This window comes from Stigmatopora argus, chromosome 17 (assembly GCF_051989625.1).
Source record: "Stigmatopora argus isolate UIUO_Sarg chromosome 17, RoL_Sarg_1.0, whole genome shotgun sequence".
Lineage (NCBI taxonomy): Eukaryota > Metazoa > Chordata > Actinopteri > Syngnathiformes > Syngnathidae > Stigmatopora > Stigmatopora argus.
Window position 1 is genome coordinate 8,696,829 of NC_135403.1, and position 18,697 is coordinate 8,715,525.

Sequence of the window (18,697 nt, forward strand, 5' to 3'; positions counted from 1 at the left end):
GTGTGTCTCGTCAAAATTATGGGAGCAATTATTTTTTTGTGCTCTACAGGACTTTGCTGATTCAATATTCCACTTGGTGAGGGAGAAGTATCGCTCACTGGTGGGCAGCTGCAATCCAGTTTACACTCAACACAAATCCCTGGCAGGCATCGTAATGACCCGAGGTATGGTAAATTTCATCTACTTTTATATATCACGTTGAATTATTGAGGTGGTGCAATATAAAGAGAGTGGGGAGTAAGAAACACTAGATGAGAAAATAGAAGGAGGTCTGGATTAGGGGGGAAAGCATTATGAAGATTTTTGGTGCTCTTAGAGTAGTGTATACCTTCCCAATGAATTATTGACTACTCAATCTCTGAAGAAAGGAGGACATGCTGGTGGGAGTCGGTCTCCCACCTGCTTGCTGGACTTTCCTTGCTCAGATGACACGGCGGGAATCCTAACAAAATCATTTTAATTCTAACTAAGACTGACAGTGTGACACAGTGAAGGAATAGCGAGGTGGCAGAGGCATCTTGCTGGGAAGTGAAACGATGAGTTATGACTGCACATTCCGCTTTGCTGCTTTATTTATGTTTCTGACGTTGTCTTGGCCACACATAACATGGTAAAGTGACACTTCTGCCCACTACAAACAGACACGAGCCAGATACTGCTTACGTTTTCCCATTGACGGTAGCAAAGAAATTCAATATTGACTCCAGAGTTTAGTCTTGTTTCCACCAGGGACTGTGGTTTTAATCAGTTTGGGCCAATACATATTTTATTGCATTTCTACCTCAAACCAACTTTTCAGAATTCAGTGATATTAAGAGATATAGTCCTCTTCCCAAGGTTGAATGTAAATTCATAGCTCCTCATTGATCTGGAATTGTTTCGAGACGTCTTCCTATATCACGCAAGTTCACGATCCAAAGACACTAACACTGGAAACTAACAAATATTATAAATACTAGCTTTGTTTTGTTCACCATTCTAAATAACAAAATTGAATTCTAGGGACGTTATTGGATTGGATAACTTTATTCATCCCGTATTCGGGAAATTTCGTTGTCACGGTAGCAAGGGGGTGAGGATGCAGAAATAGGAAAGGCATTTTAGACATAAATAGATAGGTAATAAGTAAGTTAATAAATAAATACATGAATAAATATATAAATAAATAAGTGTGTCGCTGAAGTATATATAAATATATACACATACATCTATATATTAGCACATATATACATACATACACATAGATGTACGTCCATGCATACGGTAGGTCTTAACACTCAGCCATTTTTTGGTTAAAGAGCCTGACAGCTGATGGGAGGAAGGATCTGCGGAAGCGCTCCTTCCTGCAATGAGGGTGCCGCAGTCTATTGCTAAAAGAGCTTCGGAGGGACTCCACAGTCTCATGCAGGGGGTGGGAGGTGCTGTCCATGATGGACATCATCCTGGTCAGCATCCTCCGCTCTCCCACTTCCTCCACAGAGTCCAAAGGACAGCCCAGAACAGAGCTGGCCCTCCGGACCATCTTATTCAGCCTGTTCCTGTCCCTCTCCGTGATTCCATAGGTGTTGATATACCGTATTTTCTGGTCTGTTAGTCGCACTTTTTTCATAGTTTGCATGGGCCTGCGACTAATACCCAAGTATTTTTTTCTCCCTGACCACTCAGTCCCTAAGCGTTAATTTTCAAAGGGACTGTTATTTCAAAAATGACTTTGACCTTGGAGTATTTCCCTTCCCTTGTGGCGGCAGGCTGCAGGATTTCCGAGGTCATTGAGGAGGGGATCGGTATCTGCAGCCGGACTGCAGCTCGTCAATGTTGTTGACATCAGTGTGAGCGCTTCCGCTCATCCTGACCTAATCCGAACCTTTTCCTCTCGCCTGCCCACTCGTAATTGATTCCCTTCGTTTATTAATAGCACGTTATCTTCAAAGATCCAGACAAGCGGGCTGCGCGTTTTGCAGAGGTGGCGGTCGCACCGCTTCCGCCGTCACTGGCGCAGACACCGAACTTGACAGGAACACTGGGGAGTCCTGTTCTGTGTTGCCTGCCGCCACTGTCTCCTTTTTTTCCCTTCCTTCTTTGTCCCGCTTCGTATGTCTGATGCCCCTTCTTGCGCGTCGAGAATCTTAATCAGAGTCCATCTTTGAAGCGCAGACAGACAGCCAATTCGCTAGCCACATACCAACGGAGTCCTGCTGAGGAAGTTGAGCCCTAGTGAGATCGAGATTAGCCTTACCAGCGGGGTGAGAGTCGCGAGACAAGAGTCAAAGTAAAAGTAAAAGCACACGGCATCAAATACTGTGGAGATTTTTTATGTTCAATTGGCCTCAGAGACATGAAAAATCTTAGTCTGCATAGGAAAATGCTTTTGGTTGAATTGAGTGAAGGTTGTTTTTTTTTTAATTATATTTCTTTAAGCTTAGCTTCAGGAAACAGACGCATACAGCGCTACCAGAGGGACTTAAGAAAAAGATGAGAGAAAGGGGGATTTAAATGTTGATTGCAACTGACAGTTAAGTTATGATATTTAGCCTGCACAGTCATTCTCAAACAGGGATTTTCCCCCCCAACCACTTATCTAGTTTTCAAGCTGGCTGTAAATGTACGAGTCAGTAATCACACGAGGCAAGAAAACCTTTTACAAGTGGAGGAAGAAAAAAAACAGAGCAGTGCGCACAGTGTGTTGCAGCCCAGGGAGAGATTTTGGGTGCTTCAGTACCATTTCACAAAGACACCCTTGTGTGCTCAGAACAGTTGACAGCTAAAGCTAATAACAATTCAACAGGGTGCTCTTTCTGTTCTTGCCAGCTTTCCCTTCTTATAACCAGTGAGGTTTTTCTGAGGATTCCCATGATTCAAATAACTTGGGCTTTTTTTCCCCTATGATATTCTGGTAACCACTCATCTTTATTATGGTGAAAGAAATCCCAAATGCAAAAACACATTGCTTCGGAGTAGGTTGTCGTGTCTGTTCTTGAAGTTTTTCCAAAAATGTTTTCATTCAACAAATCACATGTTTGATACTTGTAGCATGTCATGCTTCATCACTCACTTTTCTGTGGTCTGTGGTTGGGTTATTGATTGTTGTGTTCTGGATCGATTGTGTGATGAAAAGGATGATCTTGAAACAAGCCAAATTGCTTCCTTTACAATGAAGAGAGTGGGGGTAGATGGAAGATCAAGACAGGTCTATGAACACTCATTTTTGCCCCCTACATATGAAAAATGAGCAAAAAAATAATTGGACATGAACTCCCTCACCTTATATTGTGCTACTTACTGTTTAGAGCAGGGGTTGGTTCGCGGGCCGCGTTAACGTCAACTCGATTTCATGTGGGCCGGACCGTTTTAGATATAATTTTTTTAATAAATGGATTAAAAGCCCTGAATATTCAGTTTTTTATAGATCTAAAACAATGTTTATTTTAGCTTTTTTATATATTTTTTTAGATTTTACAAAATGATTTTTGAACTAAAAACACAGAAAAAATGGATTAAAAAATGACAATTATTGATTTAAAAGGGGGAAAATCAGGAAATTTATTATACATATATACTCTTCATTTTAATTTGAACCTAAAACAGAAAGTCGGCACTCGTGATTTACTTTCCCGGGCCACACAAAATGATGCGGCGGGCCAGATTTGGCCCCCGGGCCGGCATTTGACACATGTGGTTTAGAGCCATTGACAGCACTTTACCCTGACATCCACATATCATTCTGAATTGCTCACTTTTGTTTTTTTTACATTCTTTGTATCCAGAAGTGTGACATAAAAAGCACCAATCAACAGATGAGTGTGGGAACATACATTTTTTAACCTCTTACTTTGTATTTTGGCTTTTTGTATCTGGTTGGAAAACATAGCTCATAGATTGATTGATTTTTTTTTCTACTCTCTCTGTTTTTTGTCTCCCCTCACCTTGCATCCATCTCTCCCACTCCCCTGCGAACCAACTGCAAACTCGGTGCCAATTTCATGGCATGCTAGCGAGTAGCGCTGGAGAAATTATCCATTGCAAAATTGATCTAAACAATTGCGAAGTGGAACAGTGAGGAAAAGCAGGAGAGTGAAATTGGGGGTCTGTTCTCTTTTTGAACTGACTTTATTACTGTGAAGGAAATATGAATGTGAAGTGTCGAGTCAGAAATTGAGAGTTTTTGGATGCTTTGAAGTCAGGAAGTTTGTGAATTTAGTGAAGAATTAGGGTTACTAAAATACAACTCATTTTCAATCCATATTTGCATTGCATAGTGTTTTTTGTGGACTGAGAAATGCTGAAATCACCCAGGTGCTCAGAGCGCTCAGTCTTAGAGCTAATCACTTTGCCACAAATGAAATCAAATACACCTTCTTTCCTGTTGTGTCTTTTTTCCCTCTCTCTCTCTCTCTCTTTCAACTGCACACATTTCATCATGCCACCCATTACTCCCGCCCTCCCAACACCGTTTCCTCTCATCAATGGAGGTGTCAGGACTCTTCCTTCCACAATGCCGTCTGAGCCGAAGCTGATAAAAGCTCATGTGCCGGTCCGGCAGTGCCCACGGATCTGCCGGCAGCCAACTGAGGCTGACTTACTGAGGCAAGAGGAGTGATGTGAGGCACATGACAAAGGAATTGCTTGCCATTAATGTGCTGCTGCTATGCCTCTTGTCCATGCATCACACACTTTCGCGGCCTTACGCTTGTCCGGGAAAAAAAAATCACTCGGAAAAATGTTGTTAAAAAATGATGTGCCGCAAGGGAGCTTTGTTTTCTGTCATCTCTCCAGATGCTTGTTTGATGAGCTTCGCTGTGGCTACACCGTTTAGACTGGCACCACAATTCACACGTTTCGTGCGGTAAATATTCAATTGCAATTTAGCCTCGTTACATGCTTTGAAAACACTCATACTCGACAAAATAGGCTTTTCTGCGTTACGTCGTGAATTAACTAGAGAAGCACTGTCTTAACGCAATGTTTTGACATATAACATGGAAAGACGGGGTGCTCGTGGAAGAGGTCAGTGAAGGAGTAGAATCTGACAGAGAATAATGAAGTGAGTTGCGAAGAACTGATGTAATGAACCAGGCAAGAGAGAGTGGCGAATGGAGCTGACAAGGTGGTCGACAGGTGGGCCAACAGGCAAGTGGGATAACCTGAGAGGGCAATTCTGGGAGCTGAGGTAAATGATGATTAATCACGCGAGGAACGACAAAGGTGTTGACGGAGCTGGTGAGCGCAGAAGCAGAGACAATAATCTGGCAGAGAAGAAAAGCTGGTGACTTGATGGATGAGAGGGGATCAAGGTGGAGCAGGTAGTGGCGGATCGGGTGTACACAGGGAGAAACTGGAGGTTGTCAGGAAGACGTGTACACTGGGTAACATTCCATCAAAGCACTCGCTGATACAAGACATGGGAAACAAAGTATTCGGGGATCGTTCGACTTTTGTTTGTTTGTGTCTACCTATTTCTAGGATTGACATTTTACCTGGCTTCAGTGTCTTCTTAACACCAGACAACACCTGCTACTTAGAACCTGATTGGTTGTATGTCGTTCAAATCCCAAAGACACAAAGGCCTTCCTGATGCCCTGCTAAGATAATTCAGACCCTCCGAAATTGCATTGCTGCTAAGACCATACAATATGTCTCCTTTTTTGTTGTTTTCGTTTTTAATTCCCCAAGCATTTACTAAGATTCAATCCCTTACCTTGCACCTATGTTTCCAACTCTATCTGGTATCTGCATCTACCCTTCGCAGTTTATCTACCTGAAGGTGCTAACCATATAGAGGAGTAATCAATTGTGTGGAAAAATGTGTTATTTTGGCAGACATAATCATAGGTATGCTCAGTTGGTCTATCGGATTCCAAATCGGTCTTCATGTAAACCTTAAATATGTGAAGCCCTTTGAGATGTACGATTTATGAATCATATAAATCTGCTCTCCAGTATTGCTTGTTTTATCTGTCTATCTATCTATTTGGAAATTTAGAAGAAAATAAAGGAACACACTTCAATTAGAGAACGATACCATTTCAACCTGTCTTAGTATGCTTGTATGTGTGTGTATTGACAGGTCTGGACATCAAGTGTGCCCAGGTGGTGGCGTTGTCCACGGGAACCAAGTGTATCAATGGGGAGAATCTCAGTGACCAGGGACATGTGGTCAATGACTGTCATGCTGAAGTGACTGCACGCAGAGCCTTGCTACGTTTCCTTTACTCTCAACTCGAGCTCTTCTTTAGGTAATGTATGTTTTCACGTGGTTTCAAAATTCCTGCACAGGTCAACAATGTTCATGAAAACATAAGTTTTGGGAAATGAAGCTAGGACCGACATCACCCGGTCTTAATCTCCTGTAAAAGCATAACCTGACTTAAAAAGGTAACCTTCTAGCTAAAATGTCTGCAAGGATTGCCATAAAGTTGATCATAATGATCCATATACAGCACAACACACTGTTTGAAGCTTTCAAACTTGCCAAATTTACAGGCTTTGCCTCCAGCAACTTGAACAACTAAACACATTAAATGCTTAATAATATTTTCCTTAAAAAGCTTGTTTGGCGTGACCTCCCACTACAGTGCTAAGAATTGCTCTCTCTTCAATAATAAGCACCATAGCTCAATTCACCTTGACTTCTTAATCGTCATAACCCGTTTATGTCAGCTAATTTAACTTCTCAGATTTCCTCATGACCTTTAATGCTTTTAGACCGGTTGCAAATGTACCCGTTTTTGTCTGCTCGTGCAACCTGTTCATTGTTGTCCAGTCTGCATAATCCCTCACAAAAGCACTGAAAGGGAGTCTGGATGTGTTGCATTCGGATGTATTATGTCCTCTCTCAATAACTTAATGGCAAGGCTGATTCATCAGATTAGTGGCAAAAAGTGTAGATAGGAGAATGTCAAATTTGCATACACAGCAAGACTTTTCCTTCTTAGCACAATACTGGATGGCAGTGACAAGGAGTTACGGCTTAGCAAGAAGGCTAACGGAGGAGATAACTCATAATGAAATGGGCCACCAAAATGCCACAACTGACATATTTACCCACACTGAAAGGACACCATAGACAGATGAGAGGTTATTTAAAGAGGGCTGCTTGTGATGCCCCCCACCCGCCTTTCAAATCTGAATTTCTGCGATCAGGTGGATCATAAATCAATTATTCTGTATTAACTTAGTGTAGCGTAAAGTGCTAGGATTACAAAAATCGAACTATGGGAAAAAATGTATTCTCATGTTTTGTTTTTGCTTCTTTTTAAATGTTTTTTTGCATGTTTACCACCAAAGTAAAAGACCAGAAGACTGGGAACAGTCGATTTTTGTGCGTCACAAGGAGCGGAGCTACAGGTTACGAGACAGCATCCACTTCCACTTGTACGTCAGCACCTCGCCATGTGGTGACGGTAGACTCAACTCGCCCTACGAAATAACCACAGACCGTAAGTTTGGATTAAGAGTTCTAGCTCTTCAGAATTTGTTGCAGATAGCGCATCTTTTCTGTCTACAGTAACAAACAGCAGACACCTCATGCGGAAGCATCGCTGCCACCTGCGAACCAAAATCGAATCTGGCGAAGGAACTGTTCCAGTGAGGTGTCGGGGGTCCGTTCAGACGTGGGACGGTGTATTACAGGGAGAACAGCTCATCACTATGTCCTGCACAGACAAAATGACCAGGTTGGTGCTGCTTAATCATAATACAAGATAGCAAGTACAAAACACTTCAACATTAACCATCCATTGAAAGCTTGACTGACAGCTTTAAGGTCTTCTGTCATTTTGAAAGAAATGGAGATGCATTTTATTCAAATGACAAAGGTTTGCTTTTCATCATGACCAAAAGATTTAAAAATGCAAGGATTTTCAAAGTGTTGTTAGCCATTAGACACATTTACCACATGGTTAGCTCTAAAAATGTCCTTGAATACGTAACGCCAATTGGATTTGATTGAGTGGGGATAATAAGTTGTAAAGCTTTTCCAAAGTCGGTTTCAAATTGTTTTGCAAAAATCCACGAGTGTGCCTAAACACAAAAATATTGGCATTCCCAATTTTGTATCATTAGGCATTGTCCATTCTTAAAATGGTTACTTCCAATGTGTTTGATATTCTGATTAGCGGCTAAGCAACCCTACAGTATAATATAATTTAAAGACAATGTCTCTAATATCAATTACTAGTAGGAGCTTAGTTTTAAACTAAACATCAAGACCTGAACCTTCGAGGACCAGCGCCGAGTCTCTTGTTTTGTGACGAGGTACATATAAAGAGAGAGAAAGTGAAAACCAGAGCGAGGCAGCGAGATACTGTGTGTGATAGCGTAAGGTGAACCCTCCTCCTCTGTTAATTTGACCAATTTGATTCAGTTGGAAAGGGCTGAAGATAGTGTGATTAAATATACCCAGGTCACCACCAAGGGTGAAAGCAATTACTTTTTCTAACAAAAAAAATACAGGAGTGACAGAAGGGACACCCTGTTTTTTTTTTTCCCCCTCTCTTCTCTCACACCATTGAGCAAGACGTACTCTTTGCTGTGTAGCCCCCTGAGAGCACTCTTTATATCGCTGTAAATCACCAGTGTTCATCGTTAAAGTGAGTGGGTCACCAAGGGCCGCTTTATCAAGGTCAGAGTTGGAGGGTAAGAGGACTGCAAATTGACCGCACAACCACACACACACATCAGCTACTCTTAAACTGATCGCCATCAACGTTCTTTTTGTCCTCAGTATCACCCATTCTTACAGTTCTATTACTTTTATTCAGCGCCTGCACTTAACCATGCTTTTAATAGGCCTGATGCGTCCAGTTTTTTAAGTTCTTTTTACCAATTATTAACATTTTAAGAGATAATCGGCTGTTTGTTTTCATATAGGTCACATGGCGAATGGTTGGCGATAGCCCTGAACTCATATTTGATTAAACAGCTGGATTTAATTGAGGGTCCTGAATGGCTCTCCTGAAATCATGATGTTTTTCCTCATCCTTTCGGAGTTTTATGCAGATGATCACATTACTTTAATGACGCCGTTTACGGAGGGTGGGAAGAGAACGGGAGAGACCGAGAGGGAGAGTAAAGGTCTCCACTCTTTAAATTCATGCCGGCGAGCCAGATGGCTGTCTTTTCTTGCATGAGATTAGAAGATGTTTCTGATTCACGGTGTCGCTTTTTGGCTGAATTAATGTTTCAGGGTAAACCATTTTGGTTTTGGCACAGGCGGCGACTGGGTGGAAAAAAAACACTGAGCGCCTGTGCGGACAGATTGCAGGTAAAATGTGGCCTCCGCATCACGAGCTCATTTAGTGATTCCCAGATAGCCGCTAATGTTAATTGACTGCTTAGGAAGTGAAAGGCGCTGTAATGAGTGATTATTAAGTCAGCCCGGAAAGAAAAACAGTAGTCACTGTAATTGCACCCATGATAAAGCAACACTGATTAACCAAAAAGAACGGCAATGTTGCCCAGTAGAAAAGAGAATTCTTGGAACACCTTTATACATATTCCTGTCTTGTGTTTGACTGAATGTGTTGTTAATTAATCCAATGATATATTAAGGAAAATTTAGGACTGCGAAAAATCCAGATTTAGAGATTCCATAGTGAGAACAGAATGAAAAAGGAAATATTTTTTGTAACCAAGATAAAATTCTGTTCTGTGCATTTAATTGCATCATTGGGAAGATCATTACTCATCCCGAAATGCTTTAAAAAAATAAATATAAAGACAATAGAGCACAGGTGTCAAAGTGCCGGCCCAGGGGCCAAATCTGGCCCGCCGCATCATTTTGTGCGGCCCGAGAAAGTAAATCATGAGTGCCGACTTTCTGTTTTAGGATCAAATTCAAATGATTATGTACATTATATTTCCTGATTTTCCCCTTTTAAAAAACAATCATTGCAATTTTTTAATATTTTTTTTTCTTTTGTGTTTTTAGTTCAAAAAGCATTTTGTAAAATCTAAAAAATAAATATACAAATATTTTACGTTTTCCGGTTTAAAAAAAAAATGTTTCCATTTGAAATAAAAAACATGATTAAAAGACATTTTCCAATACTAAGCTCAAATAAACATTGCTTTAGATCTATAAAAACGGACTATTTTGGACTTTTCATCCAGTTCTTTTAATCCAATTTAGAAAAATCCAAAAAAATCTAGATATTAGATCTAAAATGGTCCGGCCCACATGAAATGGCGTTGACGTTAATGTGGCCCGCGAACCAACCCGAGTTTGACACCCTTGCAATAGAGGGTTACGGTGCTGTTATTGACCAACAGAGTCAGCTTGATCTTAAAACATCAATCAAAATGTGTAATTATTCATTTCATCCATGACAAAGCTCATGTGAAACAAATATTAATCGACTTATACAGAAAGAAAGACTCGGCAGGCACCAGAAAAAAGTTCAGGTGTTGAGAAATCCGATCAGTAGAAGGCCTCTGCGGGGCTAGTAAAAACTATAACATCCTAATTTTCCATCAGCGAATGAACACGACGTGCTTGTTAAATCGAGGATTCCAGCAGTTGGTGTCCGGCTTCCTTAGCGGGCGTCATTGAACCACCCCCGTCCGACACGGGTGGATCTCCCTTAACAAATTCGCAGCGATCGACCTCCCGCTCAGTGATGGACGCGGGCCCGGCTGCGATGTTGTGCAGTGCATTAACCCCATTGGCACTGACAAATGCGCGCATGCTAATGTGTTGTTGTGGTAATGAATGCTGATGCACTGACCTGTGGCAGTGTTGTTGTTGTCGGCGCCGCTGATGGTCTGTGTCTCTAACTGGGGGAAAATGGCGCGTTGGGGTGTATTGACAGTCCAGCAAATGTTGTTCATCACGTCCCACATCAAGATAACGATCAAATTGTCTCTACCCGTCATTGGGGCTCTTAAATTGGGCTCTCTTGTTCTTCCATTCCCATTTTTCTTACCTTCACCATCCCCTCCGACTTTTGCTGTCCTGTCGTCCAAATAAAAATGCTCCTCATTGTTTCTTTCTCCTTTTCGTATGCACAGGTGGAATATTCTTGGCCTGCAGGGTGCGTTGCTGAGCCATTTAATTGAGCCTGTCTACCTTCATAGCGTGACGGTTGGCAGCCTGCGCCACACAGGACATCTTAGCAGAGTTCTCAGCACGAGGCAGGAACGACTGGGACCCCTCCCCAACACGTATAGACGCAACCAGCCGCTGCTCAGTGGTAAAAATACACCAAAACATACACGATAGGGCAAGGGTGTCAGACTCGGGTTGGTTTGCGGGCCGCTTTAACGTCAACTTGATTTCACGTGGGCCGGACCATTTTTGATATAATATTTAGATATTTTTTTAATAAATGGATTAAAAGAACTGGATTAAAAGTCCTGAATATTCAGCTTTTTATAGATCTAAAACAATATTTATTTTAGCTTTTTTTAAATATATTTTTAGATTTCACAAAATCATTTTTGAACTAAAACACAGAAAAAATTGATTAAAAAAATACAATTATTGATTCAAAAGGGGGGAAATCAGGAAATTTAATATACATCTATAGTCTTCATTTTAATTTGATCCTAAAACAGAAAGTCGGCACTCATGATTTACTTTCTCGGGCCGCACAAAATGATCCAGCGGGCCAGATTTGGCCCCCGGGCCGCCACTTTGACACCTGTGCAATAGGGTATCACCTAAGTGGATTTTTGGGGAGTTTTATTTTTATTATATTGAGAAGGATAAGAAATTGAAATTTCAGTGTATGTAGTCAATTCAAAATGGTGAATATGATGAGACGGCTTTCACGCAACACAAATGACAATGTGTGCCTTTGATTTTTTCACCTCCGTGTTTTAAGGTCTAGATGAATTTCTCTTTGGACTCTCGTGTTGTTTTGGGCATTCCAAATGTGTCAACTTTGTGCCAAATGGACTCTAAGAGTCGTGCATGCAAACATCACACGCGCAGATGCATAAACTCATCAAGCTGTCCAAGCCTACATTGTCATTGTGGCAGTGAGACTAGCAAGTGTGCTTCCAAAATTCCACTGAGACAAGACAATTTTGTTTGTAGTACAGCTGAATGCTGGAAAAGGATCTGAATAACGCCCACCTTGTAGATACTACATCCGCCATCACTTCCAATCTAGGCTACTCCCTAAGCAATTTACGCAAGTGATGTAGGGCAAGTCTTTGTACAGATGTCATTGACAAAAATTAGCTCACAACGATTAATACTGTCTTTCTGGAAGCAACAGAGCTTTAAAAAAAACTAAAGCCAATAGTGTTAGGGAAGTGGTTGAATCCAAACCATTCAGATATGTTTAGTTTTACTCATGATTATGATGAGCAGTTGTCTAACTCCTCCATGTATATAGTTTCCATTTTGAAGCGCCAAGTTCCATTTTTTTTTAAATTGCTGGTTTCGTCCCATACATTTTTGTTGTGGATCGTGTCGTGGGGATTTGATAATATATCTTTTTAAACGTACCGTATTTTCACGACTATAAGGCGCACCGCATTATAAGGCGCACTCTCAATGAATGACACATTTTAATGTTTTTTCCATATATAAAGCACACTGGATTATAAGGCGCCCTGTCTATTTTGGAGAAAATTTAAGACTTTTAAGTGTGCCTTATAGTCGTGAAAATATGGCACATTTTTTAAAAATGTCCTTATGACTGAGGATATAACACAAAAAAACGATCTAAAAACAGAAACTGATATGAATCCACCACTCAGTGTATTTTGTATAGCCACGCATTTCCTAACTAAACACACTAATTTCTGCTTCTTTCATGTGTAGCGAGCGTCCTCGCTCCCAGACCGAAACAGCGATCAAGTCTTCCATCAGAGGAAGAAAAATGAAATTGGCTATTAGAGACAGAGAGGAGCGCAGTCCATTGAAGGGATCCAATGAGCCATGAATGGTGCGAGGGAGAAAGGGAGGGTAAAGGCAAGATGGATAGAGCGCCTCTTTTGTACAAAGGAGTGCATCAGTAAGAGAGAGGAGACGGATAATAAGACACAGTGAGGATTGTTGCTGTGCTAGGCAGTTGATTCACAGCAACTGTGGCTACGTGGGCATGATGGGGAGATGATCTGCAGGCGTGCATGCTGTCAAGCTTTGGCGGAGGTGGAGTGGAGGGAAAGAGAAGACGACCCAACCTGGGAAATGTGTAGTTACGACACAAAGGCAAACAATGGCGCTGGGTAGACCGGGGCGCTATAAACACGGGGAAAAACAAAGTGGAATGCACAATTCAATTGCTCAAACGCAAAAACAGAAATAATCGTTTGCCAAACTCTGAAATTGGGAGAAAAACAGACATCAGGACATGTTGGATGGCACATAAAGCACAATGATATTGTCAGATTTTATGATGTCCAGTAAAGCCAAAAGGTAGTTGCAATATACTCTAACTAATTTGACAATTCCCATGTGACCCATCTCTTAGTAATTATAAATTAAGGTTGCTGCTAGAGTATAAAATCTACTTGGATTTGATCAGAAAGTAAAGGTTTCTACTCATCACGGTTATCTTAACCACACTAAGAAGTTCGCCCCAACAGAATCTTTCCCTTTTAAACTAAACGACGATACTCCAAAATTCTTACATTTCTTGTGTAAAAAAAATAGTTACATTAGATTAGATTAGATTAAATTAGATTAGATAACTTTATCCATCCCGTATTCGGTAAATTTCATTGTCACAATAGCAAGAGGCTGAGAATACAGACACAGTAAAATACATTTTAGACATAAATGTTGTTTTTGCAAGTTTTCCAACCCAGTTTAAAATAGACATGCTTCAATATGCCAACTATATGAATTGGAACCTTGACAAAACATGCAAAATGATGTTGTGCAGCCTTTTATTATCTCTTGATGAAAAGTGCCCCCCAAAACGTTCGTCTTTGGGTTTTGCCACACAATTTTAGCATATACACTTGTCTCTGATAACAGTATGTTCTCACTTCCACTTTCCATTTGTAGCTCTAGGTTTCTTGTTATCACCTCAGCTTCTGAGCCATTATTCAGGTTTATATACTCAGCCTTAGAGTTTCAAGGAGCTGTAAATTCGCATCCCAAGTATTAGCCTCAAGGAAAATAGGGGTGTTCAGAGAGTTAAGTTGCAGACTTATGCTACGATTATATCAAATCTTTACAACGCTACACTCATACTTCATATTAAAAATAATAATAATAATGGATAGGACGTCTAGTGCCGTCAATGGCACTCAAAGATGAGCCTACACAGCTAGTTTAAGTGAATTCTACCTCCTATTATGGTCACTGGCAGGCACGGAGTCCATTTTGTGTTGCTTTCCTGTCATTTTAAGGCACTTTCAGGTCACTTGCTGTCAATTTTGAATCATTTCCGATTTATTTACGAGGGATTTCCAGGCCGTTTTCTGTGTGTTGGTCGCTTTATGCTCATTTTTTGCCGCTTCAAATCAAATCAAAAGCCTTTATTGTCATCGTACACAGCTGCGTATAACGAAATTGGTGGTGCTACTCCAAGCTTTTCAAAGTGTGTTTGCCCAGTAGAAAAAAACATAAATAGTAGTATAAAGGTATAAAAAGTCACATCCTGGCTAGGTGAATTCTAAAATATTGCACAGTCTAAGACACAGGTGTCAAAGTGGCGGCCCGGGGGCCAAATCTGGCCCACCGCATCATTTTGTGTGGCCCGGGTAAGTAAATCATGAGTGCCGACTTTCTGTTTTAGGATCAAATTGAAATAAAGAGTATAGATGTATATTAAATTTCCTGATTTTCCCCCTTTTGAATCAATAATTGTATTTTTTTAATCAATGTTTTCTGTGTTTTAGTTCAAAAATCATTTTGTGAAATCTAAAAATATATTTTTTTAAAAGCTCAAATAAATTGTTTTAGATCTATAAAAAACGGAATATTCAGGACTTTTAATCCAGTTCTTTTAATCCATTTATTTAAAAAATCTAAATATTATATATAAATTATAAATTAATATATAAAATGGTCCGGCCCACGTGAAATCAAGTTGACGTTAAAGCGACCCCTGCTCTAAGATATTGCACATTGTTATTGCATACTCAAAGTTATTGCACAGAAGGGATTGTTGGTTTTGGGGCATTTTAAGGGTCCTTGTTAACTCATTGGCTGCCAATGACGGCGCAGTTTTGACTGGAAGGGGCGAGAAAGTGACTGCGGATAAGAAAAAGAGCAAAGTGCAATAGTGCGCACACTCAATCTGAGAACTCAAAGAATTCTAGTTTTTCAGCACCCGTGTCTAAAAAATGAAAGCATTTAAATTGGTATTTACAGTATGAGTGAGCATCAAACATCCACAATTTTTTGAAGTGTTTCAGCCATATCTCTCTTTGTACTGCAGGATTAAGCTGTGCCGAGTATCAGCATTCAGGGAAGGCCTCGTGCGTGAGCGTCAACTGGACGTTGGGCGACGCGCAGTTGGAGGTGATAAATACCGCCACGGGACGAAGACGTGACTCAGGGATGCCTTCACGCCTCTGCAAACACGCACTGTTCACACGCTGGAACAGACTTTACTGCAAGGTGAGAATGAACACTGAGCTCAGAATTAGTCATTGCGAAGTCGAGAAGATGGAATCATTTGCGTCAACAGGCGGATTTCGTGAAGCGTCTTCATCACCTGTTTTTATTTAGTATTTATTTATTTTTACTTTGGTCTGAGCTGTGGATCAGCCGACATTGATTTATTTTACTGGCGTGGAACATTTGGCTAGCAAACGTTCGTTCCCTCAAGGTTAGAATTCCATTGTGAGCTACTCACGGCAAAGTGAAGATAACACCTCTCTGAAACCTGATAATGTGTTCAGCAATTTCGGTCTGGGAAATCCGATGTGGGATAAGTTCAACTATTGTGTGGTGTTTTAGTTCAACAAAGGAAGGTTTGCCCGCGTCTATAGGAATAGTGATGGTAGGTCATTGCGCAAAGAACACAGGTGCGACATCAAGATGGCCTTGTTGCAATGTCAGTTGGCAAACACCACACATGAGCGCACTTCTTTGACACACACACACACACACACGTTTTGGAACATTGTTCATTTAGTTTTTGCCCTTTTTTGCTGTAGAAAGTTTCCTTTTCTACAATGTTGAAGTCTTCCAAAGAAGAAAAATAGCAGAGTTTAGCCATGGCAGCGGAATACGATGAAAACACACAACATTTGCAAGCATTTTTTAACCCTTCAGAGTCAGTAGCATTGGCTTAACTAGCCCAGGTCAAAGAGTATGTGTTGTTGTAGTTAGTAAAAGAGGGAAATTGATATTTAAAAGACTTATTGATAGGTTTATTAATAGGTATACTTTAATAAAGGGAGAGACATCGGCGACATAATCTAGCGTTTTGCACAAGTAAGCATAACAATTTCCATAAAAGGTGAAAAGAGCGACACTATTTTAAAACAATATGCGAGTATTTTCAGAAGTTGATTCGATTATCGCCATCTGCCGGAATCCAAGCCAAAGCAATTTAAGAGTCCTTCACAGATCTTCATTGCGAACTCAGATCAACAGTCCTCGGCCCGGGACTTTGTCAATAGTCCTCAAAACAATTAAATGTCCTCGGGGCCAGCTGCAGGGGGGATGTGTCCTTGGTAACGTTATACTGAGCGATTAATGTTTCACATATACATATAATGATTAATATTCCACACATACATATAATGATTTATATTTCACACATACATATAATGATTAATATTCCACACATACATATAATGATTAATCCACACATATATAATAATAATATCCCAGAATAACCCCAACACTTATTGATGTCCAATCCATTTGACCTGGGAGAGGTGGAAGCGATCAAATGGCAGCCAAATAATTAGATCATTAGAGATAAATGTTTACAATTTGTTTTGATTTAATTTTTAAGTTGTTCAATTCATTATATTTATTTGGAAGTATTCGTTTTATTACTCGTGGGTTTTGAAGTATTTTTATTACAATTTAAATCATTGATTTCCTTTCCCCAAAACGTTTAATTCATTCATTTTTCGTATTATTTCTGCATTTTTTTATTGCCCATCAGAAAATACAAGCAGGCAACAACAATACTACAAACTGTCCTATATATAAACGTAATTTAAGCTGGAAAAAAATCATCATACATGCATGCAAGAGGTAAGTAACATTTCAATATTTATATGATATTTTTAGATTGCATTGGTTAGTGGTAGTGACACAAGGCATAACTGGTTTAATGCCAAATTCTAACAAATTGCACAAAAAAAAACAAATGTGCATCCCTAAATTGCTGACTTAAAAACAAAAGTGTAAAGCACCCCCATTTTTGATTTGTATTTTCCAAAACCCTCCAATAAAATACAATTTCTAGCATAATAGGCAGCCAAATAATTAGATCATCAGAGATAAATGTTTACAATTTGTTTTGATTTAATTTTTAAGTGTTCAATTCATTATATTTATTTGGAATTATTCGTCCTATTACTCATGGGTTTTAAATATTTTTATTACAATTTAAATAATTGATTTTCTTTCCCAAAAATTGAACATTTAATTCATTCTTTTTTAGCATTATTTTAATATTATTTCTGCATTTTTTTATTACCCATCAGAAAATACAAGCAGGCAACAACAACAATACTACAAACTGTCCTATATAAACATCATTTAAGGGGGGGAATCATAATACATGAATGGAAGGGGTTAAGTAACATTTCAATATTTATATGATATTTTTAGATTGCATTGGATTTGTGGATAAATGGTTTAATGCCAATATCTAACAAATTCCACTCCAAAAAAACAAATGTGCATTTCAAATTGCCGACTTAAAAACAGAAGCGTACAGCATCCCCGTTTTTGATTTGTATTTTCCAAAACCCTCCAATAAAATACAATTTCTAGCATAATAAGAGACCCACTTTAACAGCAACTCTAAACACACAAGCACACCCGGCCACATTTGTCTTTCTCCAGTAGATAAACGCGTTGACCCGCAAGCGTGTGCTGTGTTAGCGTGTTATCGTAACCCGGCGCAGTGGATCTTTAACAGCAGACCTCGTTGCACCCTGATTTCTATTCAGAAACTTTATGTAACAGACAGTGGCTTCATCACCAAATGGTGGCCATTAAAGCATAATGACTATAAAAGGATAATTATTTGGAGAAGTACCCAGTTTCCTAACCTAAGCGTTCCCTACGCCATGCACATAAGAGCCACGCAAGAGCAGTCACACTAATCTCCCGAAGAAACTTTTGCCTTCTTATTCCAGACCCCCCTATCCCCCCCCCAGCCTTGTCTCCACGCTGATCTTCATTGTTTCCCCTCGCGACGATAGTAATGCATAGAAAGTGCCGAGAATGTTCAATTGCTTGTGAAATTTAAATGGGGGAGATTACACAGCTGTTGAGAAGCCCCCCATCTCTCCGCAAAGCCCCCTCCTAAATGCATTTGTGCCACCTCATTCGCTTTGTTTTGCTCGCCGTCTTCCGTCGATCCGCCAAAGCAACCTTTGGCATTTCAGTCAGTTTTGTCACTTAGTGTATGTTTTATTTTTTATTTTTTTTTAAATAACATTCAAGGGTAAAAGTGTCATTTGTTCCATTACGTTGGAGATGAAATTCTTTTGCTGGGATTCAGACCTTGAAGCACTTTATAATTTTCAACTGCAGTTTTTAATCGGAGTGCATTGCAAATTTTCTTAATGAAAATAAAAAAATCTTACCAGC

The 18,697-nt window shown here is 40.0% G+C and overlaps 1 protein-coding gene across 2 annotated transcripts in view; it reads left to right on the plus strand.

Moving 5' to 3' along the window:
• The window catches only part of adarb2 (adenosine deaminase RNA specific B2 (inactive)), a 149,257-nt gene that overhangs the window by 126,957 nt on the left and 3,603 nt on the right, over positions 1-18,697 (plus strand). For both annotated transcript variants that reach the window (XM_077623937.1, XM_077623938.1), the window contains 6 exons: positions 50-164; positions 6,065-6,233; positions 7,285-7,436; positions 7,505-7,673; positions 11,008-11,189; positions 15,345-15,526. In XM_077623937.1, coding sequence (XP_077480063.1) covers positions 50-164; positions 6,065-6,233; positions 7,285-7,436; positions 7,505-7,673; positions 11,008-11,189; positions 15,345-15,526 — 969 coding nt within the window. The remainder of the gene's footprint in view (positions 1-49; positions 165-6,064; positions 6,234-7,284; positions 7,437-7,504; positions 7,674-11,007; positions 11,190-15,344; positions 15,527-18,697) is intronic.